General features: G+C 42.4%; 1 protein-coding gene across 1 annotated transcript in view; it reads right to left on the reverse strand.

Moving 5' to 3' along the window:
• LOC116065082 (probable G-protein coupled receptor 158) overlaps positions 1 to 16,360 on the reverse strand; it is a 72,909-nt gene that overhangs the window by 34,229 nt on the left and 22,320 nt on the right. The window contains exon 3 of the mRNA XM_036005185.1: positions 4,327 to 4,429. Coding sequence (XP_035861078.1) covers positions 4,327 to 4,429 — 103 coding nt within the window. The remainder of the gene's footprint in view (positions 1 to 4,326; positions 4,430 to 16,360) is intronic.

Genomic DNA, 16,360 nt, shown 5'->3' on the forward strand with positions numbered 1-16,360 from the left:
TGCTTTTTTGTTTATAACTGTAGTTCCACATCTTCTCAATTTTAAATGAAAAATGTAAACTTGTGTTGCTTGTTTTTTGTCTTTTCATGTGTACTCTGTGGGCTACACTTAGCTCGAGGATTTCAAATAACCCTAACCCACAAGAGATCGGGAAAAGATTTTGGACAAAAAGAACGTATTAGTAAGTATTCTAAAGGTCAACAGTATACCTTTCTACCTAACAGGTTTCCGAGCAACATCATAAGTGAAATGAAAACAAACCAAAATAACTGAGACTAGGAGATCAACATGAAAAGTTATTTTTGTACATTAAACTGCATGAATCACAAAAGTAGAAGTGAAACATTGACATCAACATTACCTCAAGAAGATAGCTCAGAGTGCAGAATTATAATTCTGCACTCTGAGCTATAGCCCCAGCGAACTAGTCAATGTGCAAAGTACTGGAAGGTGGTGGATAGTTCTGCACATAACCTAATGAGGAGGAAAGACTTTTTTTGAGGTGAAACAGCTCACACGGTTACTGTGTGTTATGGCTGTTTAATGAATTTAATGAAACGTTCGTCAGTTTGACGTGTGTTTAGAGTTTCAGTGTGGGACAGCTGATAAAGAGGCACACTAATGGCTTTGCTGTCAAATACATTTCGGTTTATAATCCAAATTGTCTTTTAAGATCATGAACTTGTGTCAATCAATCAATCTATCTATCTATCTATCTATCTAGACAAAATGTCGATCACCAGCAAAAAGTGTGATTGTGACATTCAAATCAAATGTCATGTTTCATGAGGTTCTACTGCACATTTACAGAATAATTTATTTGTTATTGCAGGCTGTGTTTTTCTCCCTCCATCCTTTCTCTTCTTTGACATCTGTCCTTTTGGCCTGTTGCTAGGGAACAATAGAAAATCTGTTTCCAGTCTGGTCTGTTTTCTGGGATGCACAAGGAATAACAGTTAGGTTCCAGGAAGGGAAATTAGGGTCGCCAGCTACTGCGACCCAATCTGAGCCGCAGTGATTTTAAATGACGGGGTCTGCATGGGGTTTGGAAGATGAGTCTCTTCACAGACTGAGCCGTTTGACTGCAGGCCTCATCACGCTGCATTACAATAAACCTCCAGTTTAGCATATCATCCCCCTTGGGGTGCTGTATTGTTGGAGTCAGTGATGAAAACCACCGCAGTTGCTTGATTATCTCGCTCATCAGGGCCAAGCTTTCTGCCCGAGGATGCAGCGCTTTCAGTCAAGGTGTCAGAATACTGGCTTTCAAATCCAAAGCACGAACAGGGAGGTAAAGTTATGGATATACTTGAAAATCCAAGGGTGAAAGGAGAACCATCTGTGGAGAAAAGGTCTAAAGCCAAATTGTGTGTAAATGTTCAGATTTGTAAGTGTTCAGCCCATAATCATTGTGTCTGTCACACCTGTATCAATTAATAAGGAATATAACAAATATGAGAGTGATAGCCAGATCTTTAGGACGGACAATATCAATGACCATTCCCTAAACCCTCTCTTGAACTGCGATTGTCCAATCATAGCTTAGCAACCGTAAGCTTTGGATTTCTTCACACACACAAAGGTATGCATGGGGCTTTACAGAAATAAGAGTGATAATTAGTATGAGTTTTTTTTGTAGTTGGCCTTTACAAAACCAAAAATACAAAAGCGAAAGTGTAAGGAATGGATTAAACAGCATGTCCAGCTAACTAGCTTACAGTATAACCAAGTGCTACTTCCAAAGGCAAAGGGCATGTGTATAGCTAACTACATTATTTTGTGGGGTTGAGTGTTAATTAGGTTAGAATAATACCTTCAGCACTGGGGCATCCAACCTCCAACATACCAGAGATTAGAGTAACTTAACGTTATCAGGCTTGTCCTGCTCTTTATTTGGTTTGGGGAGGTTTACATTACATTACTGTAGTAACTCTGACCAAACCTACTTAGTGTTACTGGTTGTTTCTCATCATCAAATTGTTTTCTTTAGTACAGGTAAAGCATACTGTTAAAATTAAAGCGTAAGGGGCGACCTCTAGCTCACCCAGTAAGAGCAGTAAGGCTGAGTCCTTTGCAGTGGTTCGGGTTCGAATCCAACGTGTGGCCCTTTGCTGCGTGTCATCCCCACTTACATTGTTATTCATAACATTGTACTATAATACACGGGATAAATAGCTTTACCCTGTGCAGAGATGGGGACTTTAGTCTGAGACTCGTACTCAAGTCGCACTTAAGTTAACTCAAACAGTGACTTCAGACTTGACTTGTGACCCGACCCAAAAGACTTCAGACTTGACTCGGACTCGAGCTTCGAGACTCATCAACAACCTGTTTTCATGCAATTATTGCTTTTTAAATCTAAATCTAAATGTATTCATGTATTTCTATTTTCTTTTATTGGCGCATATAAATGACGAGCTGCATGTCCCCTGCCCTTTGCCATAATGTGCAACATAACGCATGCGCTATGCCTATGAGCGCGCACTCACATATCAATAAATGCATTGACGATGGCGACACCAAGTCCTCCCGGAGTTGTGCCTTTTGTCATTAGTTTTGCTTTCAATAACTTAATAAAAAGTGGCAGTAAGCGAACAGCTACACACAAGGTGTGTGGCACCAAGATAAATGATGCCGGATCAACAACGTCGAACTTCATCAGGCATCTCCAAACGCACCGAAATAGGTCAGTCACTTGCTAATGTGAAAGAGATGTTACATTTAGCATATATCGTCACAGGTAACAAGCTAACCATCGCAAAGTGTTGTGCTAATGCTGGGAACAGGCAAATTGTATCTTTATAGTTGTATCCATATGATGTGACAAACTTAGGTTAATATTTCACCAGGTCCGAGGGCTAGAGGGATGTGTTAAGTAGCAGAAGATTTGACTATACGATGTCCGATACCAAAATGTGGTATTTTTCAACAAAATGTTGAAAAATACAGATTTGAAATTGAATCAGAGTTCTTAATTTGTGTTTCGTCAGATTGCATTGCAGTAGACCCCATAAAGTTACCCTACAACTGATTGTGATACTGTACTGTATGGATGGTAGCTACTAGGGCTGCCACCTCTTAGTCGACTAATCGGTCGTTTTGGTCTTAGTCGACTAAGATTTCTTTAGTTGATGAGTCATTTTTTATGCTTATTCATGCTTAATTACTCATTTCCTAGAAACTTATGAGCACATTTCTGGTAAACATAAGATTTAAAGTGGTGCTTTTGCAGGATTAATTGTGGAGAAACTCATTTTTACAAATGGTTAATTAACTACATTTATATTGTGCTTTTCTAGTCTTAACCACCTCTCAAAGAGCACAGCTCTGTCGATTACATCAACTAATCGATTAATCAACAAAATCATATAAGCGTTAGTCGACTAAGAATTTCTTTAGTCGAGGACAGCCCTAGTAGCTACAGGACGTGCTTTGAATTCACAAGATTTAACAATACAGTGTTAGGGACAGATCAGATGGCCAGAGACTTGAGACTTGACTTGGACTCATGGCAAAAGACTTGAGACTTGACTTGAACTAGCCCCTCAAAGACTTGAAACTTGACTTGGACTCGAGCTCAAAGACTTGAGACTCAACTTGGACTTCCAAAAAATGACTTTTGAACATCTCTGACCCTGTGATACATGACCAATGCTGCTGCTTCATTTCCATGTCTACAGGGTTCAGCTGGAGCTATAGCATTAGCATTAGCATTAGCTTCAAACAAAATCTGCTAGCAACATTTGTCATTTCAGCCGACCTAATCCATGGTTGCTGGCTTTTGTGTAGTTCTGGATGAAATCAAAGAGCCTTTGTTTAAAGAAATTACTAAAAATTTCAAATGGTAAATCATTAAGTGCTGTATGAGAACGGAAAATTTGACAGGCATAGCAACAGTAACTTGGGTTGCGGGGCTTAGTGAACAGTCACTTAAAGTGTGACTAATCCTTTATTCAAGTTTATTCCGCCAATGCGTGTTCTCTGTCTACACAGCCACCCTATAATCCAACAGGTCTGGGATTCAGAAGCCACCTGTGGCTGCCACGAGAGCTCAGAATAAAAACAAAATAGTAAACCTTTTCACAATAAGAACAGTCAAAATCCTTTGACTGAAGCTTGAGGTTTCATAACCTCACAGGCCCCATGATACCCATTCAAAGACATAAGAAGACTTTCAAACAAAATGTGTGGCTGTCAGCTGAAAAAAAATGATGTTTTTAGTTTTTTTCATGAATCCCAAAAGTTTCCTTTTGAAAAATTCTAACTTTTGATCTGACAGCTCGCTGCAATATGTATTTTTATATCACAGAGGGGTTTGTAACCTACTTTTAAAGCCATTGAGCGCCACTCGGCTTGGGTGGAAGAATCCTCTCCTGCACTGGCACTTGTACTTGTCCAATACAAATCCATGGCCGATGATGGGAGTGCACTGAGAAAGAAAATGCAAAGACAGACAGGTGGACATTGATAAAAGAATCAGTGTTTACCTATTTTGGTTGTTATCAACAAGAATATCACAGGAGTTAGTTACATGGAGGCAAAAGTTAGAAGCTGAGAGGAAATTGCGTGAATGTGAAACAACAAGAGGAAGGGGAATCATTGGGTGACGCAGCCAACACAGCTTTGTTTTGCTTTTTGAATCCAAAAGCAAGTGGGAGTAAAATTATGAAATTCTTTCTGGTATTTAGGATTTCAGATGCAAAATGAAATATTATAGGACACAGCAACAACAAAATAGTCTGTAATATTGTATATTACAAAATGTAATATTTGGTTTATTATAGCAAATTGAATATCTGAAGAAGTCACCTTAGGCTCTTGGGAATGGTTAATTATTTTCTGAAATACTGCAGGCCAAATACGAGAAAAAACTCTGGATTAATCAAAACTAAGTGTTATTTGCAGCCCTACAATAATAAAGATAGACAATTATATCATCCAAAAATGAAAATGAAACATAATGGACATCAAGTAAATATGAGGTTGAAATTATAGTCGCTGCAAAGACATAACTGTGATTGTGCGATTGTTCTCTTCACACATTATACTGTTCTCATCTGACAAAACAGCAAGCTAAACTCGTTCCTTCAAAAAGTTTTCCTCCAATGAACAGGCGGTGTGTTGTACTTGGCAGGTAATTTTAATGAAGAAAAGGTAAAACTGAAATAACAAACACATAACAAAATACAGGTAAGTATTTTCTGCATTACCATTAATTAATAAGTAAAGTATTTAATTCCCCTTAACAGGTTGCACCTTCAAAATGTATTAATTAAGATACAGGTAAGTAAACAAATAAATAAATTTAGCACACAAGAAATAATATGTCCTTAAATTAGGTCTTGAATTATTAAATTAAATATACTCACTGGCGATGCCCCATGAATGAACAGAAGATGGATGAACAGAGATTGCATTAACTACAACATGTGCTTCTTCCAAATGACAGCAAGTCCAGCACAACAGGAAAAGCCCCACCCACAGAAAATCTGAATTACAAAATAAAACACCCACCTTCAAAATAAAAGCATTTTAAATTAAACAGTCTCTTGTAACTTTCTTCATTACACCACACGCCCCGCCTGGCATCGGTAGGATGCCACATATACTTTAACCTAAAGCACCTCTGACTCCAAGAGTAGAACGACCTCAGAGACCGGTCTCAGGTAAGTCCTGGGGGGTTGGTGGGAGGCCACCTTTACTTCCACTTTCCGAACTAGCCCATCATTACTCTGAAAGGCCTTTGCTATTACTCCCATTTAGCAGCACTATGTCTCCATCCTTGAGATTTGGCTTCTTGGTATGCCACTTTTGTCTGCTCTGAAGTGTATTCAAGTACTCCAGCCTCCATCTTGCCCAGAAGGTGTCTGCTAATGCCTGAACTCTCTTCCACTCATGTTTCAATAGATTGGTATCCGAGAAGTTCCCAGGAGGAATTGGCGTAGTCCCAATCTTCTGCGTAAGCAGCATTGCTGGAGTAAGTATCAGAGGCGCTTCCGATGGCCATGACCTCTGCCATCAATGTGCAAAGGACTTCATGGGTAATCTTCGACCTCCCTTCTTGGAGCAACATTGAATCCAGGATACGCCGTGCCGTTCCTATCATGCGCTCCCAACTGCCTCCCATGTTAGACGCATGCGGGGGGTTAAAGACCCATGTGCACTTTTGACTGAGTAGGTACGCATTGACACTGTCCTCTTGAGCGTCTGTGGTAAGCTTTAACTCGTTGGTAGCACCAACGAAATTAGTCCCACGATCTGACCTAATCTGCTTTGCTCGTCCCCTGATCGAGAAAAACCTGCGGAGGGCATTTATGCAGCTTGAAGCAGTCATCGACTCAATCACCTCTATATGGACAGCTCTTGTGGACATACAAGTGAACAATATCGCCCACCTCTTGCTGTTGGCACTTCCACCTCTGGTCCGGCGTGCCACGACTTCCCAAGGCCCAAAGACGTCCAGCCCTACATGGGTAAATGGAGGCTCTTGCTGCAGGCGCTCTGGGGGGAGGTCGGCCATCTGCTGCTGTTCCAACTTGCCACGCAATTTTCTGCACGTCACACATTTGTAGATAAGGCTGCTGATGGCTCGTTTTGCTCCCACTATCCATAGGCCACTTCCACGCACAGCGCCTTCGGTGAAGTTCCTTCCCTGGTGTTTGACCTGTACGTGGTGATGGCGAATAAGCAACACAGCGAGATGATGCTTGCCAGGGATAAGGATGGGATGAGTCTCATCTGCAGGTAGGTTTGAATGGACGATGCGTCCTCCTACACGTAGCAAACCCTCTTTGTCCCTCACAGGATGCAACTTCTTTAGAGGACTACTCCCAGGTAAGTCTTGTTTCCTTTCAAAGCATGTCATCTCTTCTGCGTAGACCTCGCGTTGCACACTCTTTATGATGATATGTTCTGCCTTGGTTAACTCAGCACTTGTAACGCCTTTCCTGCAGTAGTGCCATCCAACACATTCTGCGTCCTGTGCTGGCTTGTGGAAGCTTTGTGCCACATGTAACAGTCGAGCTACAGCTCTTGTCAGTCTACTCCATGATGAAAAGCGTTCAAAACGCTTAGTATCCAGTTGTTCTCCTGAGACCTTTGTCAAGAGCGCTGTGACCTTTGGACGAAGTTCCATGTCCGAGTCTGGATTAACCAGTTCAAAGGCCGTAATGTCCGATGTTGACTTCTCAGTTTCCAACAAAAATCTTGGTCCCACCAACCAACTGGTTCCTTGCAACTGGCTTGCAGGCACAGATCTTGAGCCGAGATCGGCTGGATTGCTTTCCGTGGCTACATATTTCCACTGACTCGGATGGCTGGACTGTCTAATGCGCTGCACGCGGTTATTCACATATACGTAGAACCTTCGAGATTCATTACTTATATAACTCAACACAACCTTACTGTCCGTGAAGAACGTGATCCTGTCCAGCTTAAGCCCTATTTCCTCCCTGATCTGGTCCGCAATTTCAGTGGCCAACACTGCGGCGCAGAGTTCTAGTCTCGGGATGGTAAGCTCTGCCAGAGGTGCCAGTTAGGCTTTGCCGAGTACGAAACTGACTTCTGTGCGACCTTCGTCAGTTTCCACCTTCAAGTAGGCAACTGCTGCAATTGCCTTTACCGAGGCGTCAGAAAAGACGCACAGCTCAGCGCCTTTGGCCCTAATCAGTGAACATGTAGCATAGGTGCGACAGATGTTCAGATCATTAAGCTCTTGCAGTGAGTCCTGCCACCGTTGCCACTTCTCAAATTTCTCCGGAGGCAGAGGTGTGTCCCAATCTGTACCTTGAGAGACCAGTTCTCGTAGAAGGAGCCTGCCCTCGACCGTCACTGGCGCCAGGAAACCCAAAGGATCGAACAAGCTATTGATGGTCGAGAGCACCCCTCTGCGCGTGAAGGGTTTCTGGGGCTTGGGAATGTTAAAGGTGAATGTATCCCTTGTCATATCCCAGGCTACTCCCAGACTGCGCTGGGTGGGTAAGTCATCAACTGCAAGGTCCAGAGTTTCCATACCCTTGGCTCGATCTTCTTTGGGAAAGGCATTTATAACATCGACCTTGTTCGAGGTGATCTTGTGGAGCTTTATGTTGTAACCTGCCAACAGATTTTGGGCTCTCTTTAGAACATCAACTGCTTCGACCTCAGTCGGAAAGGACCGCAAGGCGTCATCCACATAGAAGTCTTTCTTAATGAATTCACAGACATCCCTGCCAAAATCCTTCTCTCCCTCCTGTGCCGTTCTCCTCAACCCATAGGTTGCCACAGCAGGAGATGGGGAGTTTCCAAACACGTGGACCCTCATCCGGTAATCCACCACTTCACTTTCAGGGTTGTTGTCCTTGAACCACAAAAAGCGCAAAACATCTCTATGTTCTTCCTGGACCAGAAAGCAATAAAACATTTGCCTAACGTCTGCAGTTATGGCAACCGGTTCCTTCCTGAACCTAAGAAGAACTCCCAGAAGACCATTGTTGAGATTGGGCCCCTGAAGCAAGACCTCATTCAGCGAGACACCCTCGAAGCGAGCACTTGAGTCAAAAACCACCCTGATTTTACCAGGCTTGTGCGGGTGGTAGACTCCAAAAATGGGAAGGTACCACACCTCCCTTCCCTCTGGTGGTGGTGCCAACTCTGCATGGTTGTTATCCAGAATCCCTTGCATGAACTCCAGGAAGTCTTCTTTCATGCTGGGTCTCTTCTGGAAAGCTCGCTGCAATGACATAAGCCGTTGGTGTGCCTGCTGCCTGTTGTTGGGGAGAGGCTTCCTTGGGTTTCGAAAGGGCAAGGGTGCCACCCAGCTGCCACTTTCATCCTTAACAAACCCCTTGTCCATTAGCTGTAGGAAGGTCAAATCGTCAATTGAAGGTGCTAACTGATTGTCTTTTTCAGTCCTTTGGAAGACTGTTGCACCAAGGAGATCCTCTTGCTGCTCCAGAGAACGAGGCCAAGGTAGAGAGCTGTTCTGCAGAAGGGTCTGGCTGAAATCCTCCTTAATTTTGACAAGGTTCTCACAAGCACGCATATAACTGGGACGACCATTGTCCATAAAGCATGTTTTAAAGGTTTTCACTTCGGTAGGGGCGTGGGCTCCACCCAGGCAGACGTCACCGACAATGACCCACCCAAGATCGTGCTTCTGGGCAAATGGAGTGTTGTCTGGGCCATTATACTGCCGACGCACCTTGTGGACTTGGAGAATGTCCCTTCCTAACAGGAGCAAGATGTCTGCAGCGTCATCGAGAGCAGGTATTTGGTCAGCCATAGCTCGCATGTAGCTGTGGTGGTACGCTGCTTCTGGGGTTGGGATTTCTGCTCGGCTGTTTGGCACATTATTACATTCTATTAGAGTTGGAAGGGCGATACTTAGCTCTCCTGTGAGTGGCTCAACCATGTAACCGCGAGCTCTTCTACCGGTCACCTTGACAACTCCAGCACATGTAGTCAGGATGTATGGTATACGTGGTCCTTGTATTTGAAAGGCATCAAAGAATTCTGTCTTGGCCAATGAGACGTTACTCTGATCATCTAAGATCATGTACATCCTTTTACTCTCCTCTCGACGACCTTCAGGATAAACATTAACCAGACATATTTTTGAGCATGACTTCCCTCTGAAGCCTTTACCACAAACTTGCGTACACAGTGGTTTAGCCGCTAAGACTTGTTCATCATTGGGTGCGGTGACTGGCTCCCCGCCATGAACCTCGGAAGGGCTCTGCTCTTTGGAGCCCTTTTGACCCGTGTAAGAGACCAGCTCCTTTGACTCTCTTGGAGCAGGACCAAAGTGCAGTGCAGCCACATGACGTTCACTTCCGCACTCTGTGCACTTGATTGAAGCGCCACAGTCCTTGGCTTGGTGGGAGACTGAAGCACAGCAGCGAAAACACACTCCCTTGTCCCGGAGGAATTTCTTCCTGTCATCCAAGAGCATAGCTCGAAAGCTCTTGCACTTCTTAAGTGCGTGTGGTTTTTTATGTATGGGACATAGCGTGTTTACGTCTTCTGTTTGGTTCCCCTCTCTATCTGTAGTCGTTTCCTTGTTGCTCACACTTGTCTTATGCACAGACACAGGATTCTTGTAATTGAGATTCCCCATTCTCTCCTTTTTCAGAGCGGGTGCAACTGTATTGGTCACATAAAAACTTGGATCGTTTCTTGCCCTGGCTTGTCTCCTTACAAATTCAGAGAAGACTGAAAAGGGTGGGAAAGATACCGTGTGATCTTCCTTATATTTTGATCCAAATGTCATCCATTTATCCTGTAAATGGAAGGGCAATTTTTCTACAATGGGACTTACTCCCCTTGCCGTGTCTAGATAGGCTAATCCTTGGAGATAACCATCTTCCTTAGCGGCTTCAAGTTCGCACAGTAAATCCCCAAGTTCTCGAAGCCTGTGGTTATCGTGGTTGCCTATTCTTGGGAAGTTGTCCAGTTTCGCGAACAAAGCCTTCTCTATGGCCTCTGGAGCACCATAAAGTTCATCCAGTCTTTCCCAAATGAGGTTGAGACCCACCAATGGTTGACGGACGTTGGCGGCTTTCATCCTACGAGCTTGATAACTCGACTCGGGACCTAGCCATTTAACGAGGAGGTCAATTTGTTCGTGGGCAGAGAGATCAAGTCCCTTCACGACACTTGTAAATGTTGACTTCCAGCCGAGGAAGTTTTCTGGCTGATCATCAAATTTGGTCAAACCACCTGAAACCAGCTGACTTCTTATCAAAAACTTAGCTAAGTCTGACGTGTTGCTATTTAGATCCTGGCCACGAGAGGGATTAGGAGCATAGTGGCTGAACACTTGCTGCTTTTTATGATCTGACGTATCAACTTGTTGCCTTTCTTCAACCTTGATTTTTTGATGTAGGCTGTCTAGCTTAGAGGTACGTTGGTAGCCGTCTGGCTGACGTGACTCGGAGTGATGGAGATGTGCCTGACGTGGGCTTGAGTGTTGCGGCATCTCACAGTCTCCAAAGGGGGGCTGTGGTTTAGGACTGAGAGACTCCAATACTTGACAAATGGACCCGTGCTCTTCATCCAACGTCAACAGGGCAGATGGCCTCTGTTGGCTTATATCAAACTGCTCATCTGCGTGAGAATCATCCCTTTGTGAGTGCCTTTCCGTGAGAGCTTAATTCGACGGCAGCGTTTTCCATGGCTATGGCCTTTGCAATAGCTGCCTCTGCTTCTGCCTCATGCTTGAGCGCATCCAATTCTGCCTCTAGACGAGCCTTTTCGATTTTAATGTGTATTTCCTTTCTGACGAAAGAGGCTCTGGCTTTCGCTGCTTCCGCCTCTGCCCGTGCTGTAGCAGCTGCCACGTTGACCATGGATCGTTGAGAGCGTGTAGATCAACGTGCACTAGATGACGTGTGAGATTTTGCGTCAGCAGTCCTCATATTGTCTTGTATTTTTGGGGCTTCATTCATTGAAACTTGAGACTGACGTTCTTTTTCCGAAACCATCTTCTTCTCAGAGGACGCCATTTTACTATACTGTTCTCATCTGACATGAAACAGCAAGCTAAACTCGTTCCTTCAAAAAGTTTTCCTCCAATGAACAGGCGGTGTGTTGTACTTGGCAGGTAATTTTAATGAAGAAAAGGTAAAACTGAAATAACAAACACATAACAAAATACAGGTAAGTATTTTCTGCATTACCATTAATTAATAAGTAAAGTATTTAATTCCCCTTAACAGGTTGCACCTTCAAAATGTATTAATTAAGATACAGGTAAGTAAACAAATAAATAAATTTTGCACACAAGAAATAATATGTCCTTAAATTAGGTCTTGAATTATTAAATTAAATATACTCACTGGCGATGCCCCATGAATGAACAGAAGATGGATGAACAGAGATTGCGTTAACTACAACATGTGCTTCTTCCAAATGACAGCAAGTCCAGCACAACAGGAAAAGCCCCACCCACAGAAAATCTGAATTACAAAATAAAACACCCACCTTCAAAATAAAAGCATTTTAAATGAAACAGTCTCTTGTAATTTTCTTCATTACACCACACACATTGATTAATATTTGCAGCATTTCTGGCTCCAGAGCATGCTTAAAAATGCCTCTTGAGTAAATACGATTTGATTGTCCAGACCTGAATGATTCACGGGACCCAACAGTGAGATTAGAACAGTTTAGGAATGGAGAATGATGTAACATTTATAATGTAAAAGACTAAACAAAGGATACATTGTTTTACAGTCTTCACCCTTCACTGGAACCAAATAATGTGAATGTTATGCAGAGTCTCAGTAGTTAAAACAGACATTACAAACTTAATAAAGTGCAGTGCCTATGTGTTTGTGATTGCGCTCCTCGTCAGGCCCACTGCGGTGGTCTCAGTTAATGAACTTGTTTTGATTATGTTATCAAGTCTCCTACATCATCTACATGCTCTTCTGCAGCCTGAAGACGCCCCAGTTATATAAACATGTGAGGTGTCAGGGGAAATCACAGGGCTTTGCCAAGTAACAGGGAAACTAATTAATATCTAAATTAAGAACTAAGGGTTGTTTGCAGAATTTAAGCATGTCTGCATAATTCCAGCTTGCATTGATAACTGTGGAAGCTACATGGGCTTACGCACCATCTGGAGCGAAAACACACTCGGCGACACTCACACACAGGCACCAGTGTGGATTCTGTACACTCATGTGAATGCACATATCTCTGTACTAAAATAAAGCTGCAATAAATATTACATGAATGTTAATAAATAGTGCATTACATTGCATGCTTAAAGTAAAAACAGTATATCTTCTATGGGACGGCTGCTGTGGAGAGTAGCAGGACTATGTTTATACTTCATAAATCAGTGACAGTCGCTGATAGTCTTTTTGGATTTTTCTGATATCCAAAGCGGAGCCGATGTTTAAGGAATAGTTTGAGAATAGTTTTGGGAAATGCACTTATTTGCTTCTTCATGGAATTTTAGTGGTACTCTTCTTTAACTCCATGCAATTTTAGATAACATTTATTTTTATGTCTTTATTTTTCTCCAGTGGAAGAGTTCAGCTTACCGCTGAACTTCTGCACAGATCAGTTGTTTTTCAAAGCTGTCAAACAGCCCCAAATCTCTGAACTGGGACGCAGCAGCATGAGGGATGAGCTGAGGGTATAAATGTCTGAACTGAAGTGCAAGTGGTTGACAGAATAAACAGATATGGTAAATCAGTGCTCCACTGGTGCACCAATGAATACAAGCAGGCCTGGGAATTATGATGCATGTTTGCATCTTGGAGACTTCACCTCTTGTTTTACAGTAGGCTATGTGACGTATGAACTGTGTCCTATGGGGATCCTTAAAGCTATTTTGTGAAAAATATGAGTCATTTTTGTGTGTTTCATCTGTTTTGTATTACCGAATAGTTAAAAATCCTACTTGAACTTTTCTGCCTCTTTACCTTCAGCCAATAATCAGTGTCCTTACATTCACATACAGCCAATGTGAAGCTACTGTACAGTATGTCTACTTATAAGAAACTGATTCTTCGCACTATAATCAACTACATAGCAAGAGTAGATATGTAAGAGGATTTGGAAATATTTGTCAAATTTCCATGACTGTAAAAGCACCCAACACAAAGCAATACAGCATTGTAGGCTTCCTGGACTTTCTTTCTATTACTATTTACTGTGATTCAGCATTATTTTATAGTCACTTTAACATGCACTGAAAAAGTTTGAATGTCAAATAAACCAATCGTATGAGCCATAATGAAACAGAAGAGTCTATAGCCACACCTGATGCACAGTGGTGCTTTGAACTAAATGCTAACATTACAACATCACAATGACAATGTTACAGTAACATGCTGATGTTAAGCAGGTAATATTTACCATGTTCGCCTCTTTTAGCACTTAAACACAAAGTACAGCATCTCATGGTGGCGCTAGAGGAAAAATCAAGGTATCACCAAAGTCAGGAGGATACATCCTCTGAGGACCATGAATGGCAAGTCGCCCGGTAGTTGTTGAAATAGTACAGTCTGGACCAATTTGGCGGACCAACAGACATTTTTATCCACACCACTGTGGCTAAAAATAGGTCTGCAATAGATAAGAGCATCTCATTCTCCCTCAGAGAGACAAAAAAGATTCACTATATTTATGCAAATAAAGTAGATTCTCACATTGTGTATGATGACTTCTCTCTCCACAGTAGTCATGAAGAACAGATATTAAAGAGCAAAATTCCAACTGCAACAAAAAGAGTAGTGAGTGCATAGTCCAAAGAAAGCTGGGCACACATACAACTGTAAGTGTTTTGCTTCTCATAGCCAGGTTGATAAATGCTACTGTCCTGTGGGCAGATGAGTCACCTTTCGTGCTTTTAGATTTTCTAAGTTCAAATGCCCACAACAACAATTACAGTATTTATGTGATGCTGCTACAGCTAAGTATGTCATTTCCATACAAGCTCTCTCATTTGTCAAATCACAATTTGCATACAAAACATGAACTGGAGACTACTGCTGAAGCAGGTCTGGGCCCCATTTCAGAAAGCAGGTTTAGTGAAAACTCTGAGTTTGTTAACCCTGAGATGAGAGAAACTCTGGGTTTTCTGTTTCAGAAAGAGAGGTAACTTAACCTCAGAGTCAGTTACTATGGTAACTGAGCCTGTGAACCTAACCTGGTCGGGAGCAGGTTTTCTTCAAGAAACCTCGAGTTTCTCTCAGTCTCCTCCCTCTGACAGCACTCTTTCATTTCCTCATTCATTCATTCAGTCTGTATCAGGCGCATTTTAGCGCAATTTGTTATCGGCATGAATAAAAGAAATTGTGTTGGTTTATTAACCATGTTAGGCAGACTATAAAATGTTATTTTTTTCTAAAAACATGGCATTTCCTTGTGTCGATGATCCCGTTGATGAAGAAGCTGCTTTACTTCGCAGGGTGTTGTCGGGAGATGATATTGAAGCCCTGACATTTAAATTTTCAGATAACTTCCTATTTGAGCAATATCATTTTTCTTCCCAGTCTGTTATGCAGCCTATGGGCTACATAACCTTATCCGTCCTCGTATCACTAACGTCACCCATCTTGGGCATGCTCTATATCCCAGCAGATTATTTGTGTCACATACATTTTTTTTTTTGAAAACGGCAGTTTTCTTTACATTGGTGATGCGGAGCATTTTAGTAAAGCCACTGCAGTGCCGTCAGAAGAGTGTGACTCACTCTGAAACATGTTTTAAATGTTTTTGTAGTGTTCCCTGGACATAAACCAGTGAGAGCCAAAAAAGATTATGAATTATAATTCTGTTAATGATGGTGCTGCAGCCTCAGTGGGATTAGTAGGCGTAGTACTTTTTCGCCCGTAGTATTGCACCTAAATGAAATAGATTATAGGTTCAAAACCATTTCTCCAGTAATATTAGGCTATACTTATGATTAAATATGATAGGCTACACCATATTGGAATATTTACTCTAGCAGCAATTTTCTCCCACGTAAATTCTCTCTCTTTTGCAGCAGCCGCTGGGTTGTTTTTTTAACTCGCTGTATGTGCGCATGAGTATTTCCGCCGACCCGTTTGTTTGTGGTTGTTACCATGGTGAATCGTAGTATCATGGCTCCATTCATGCTGCCTTTTTATTGTGGTGGTGCACGCGCTTAACTCTGAGTGAACCTACTCTGAGTTGATTGAACCAACTCATATCAGCTGTTCTGAAACCAAAAACTCAGAGTTTCCCATCTCAGGGTAAATCAACTCAGACATCAGGGTTAGACTCAGAGTTTGTTAAATCTCCTTCCTGAAATGGGGCCCAGGGCATGTGTGTGTATTTGTTTGTATTCTCTCTCAGGAGATAAGCATACATGTGAAATTACAGCAAAGTATACAAAATACAAGAAAGGGGCACAGATTTGAGCTACACAGCCTGATCATTTTTTTATTCCTCCAAACGAGAATCAATCTGGGTCTTGGCCAGGATGTTTCTACCTCTCTGAGTGGAGGAACAGGTGGCGAGCGGAGGACTCAGCCTCCCCGAGGGCCTAAACACAGTTGGAGTCCAACTTTGAAACTTCAACATCTGCTAGATAGATAGATGGATAGATAGATAGATAGATAGATAGATAGATAGATAGATAGATAGATGCACAAATCCTGTATGGCAAATTGAGGAACTGCCCAACCACGACCAACTACGACCAACCACACACACACACACACACACACACACACACACACACACACACACACACACACACACACACACACACACACACACACACACACACACACACACACACACACACACCACTTCCTCAGTATAATTCCCAGAGGATTACATGGGGGTGATTTTTGGCTAGGTATATGTGTGCAGTCAGATGGTGCCTTCATACATC

Source organism: Sander lucioperca, chromosome 9, assembly GCF_008315115.2.
Source record: "Sander lucioperca isolate FBNREF2018 chromosome 9, SLUC_FBN_1.2, whole genome shotgun sequence".
Taxonomy (NCBI): domain Eukaryota; kingdom Metazoa; phylum Chordata; class Actinopteri; order Perciformes; family Percidae; genus Sander; species Sander lucioperca.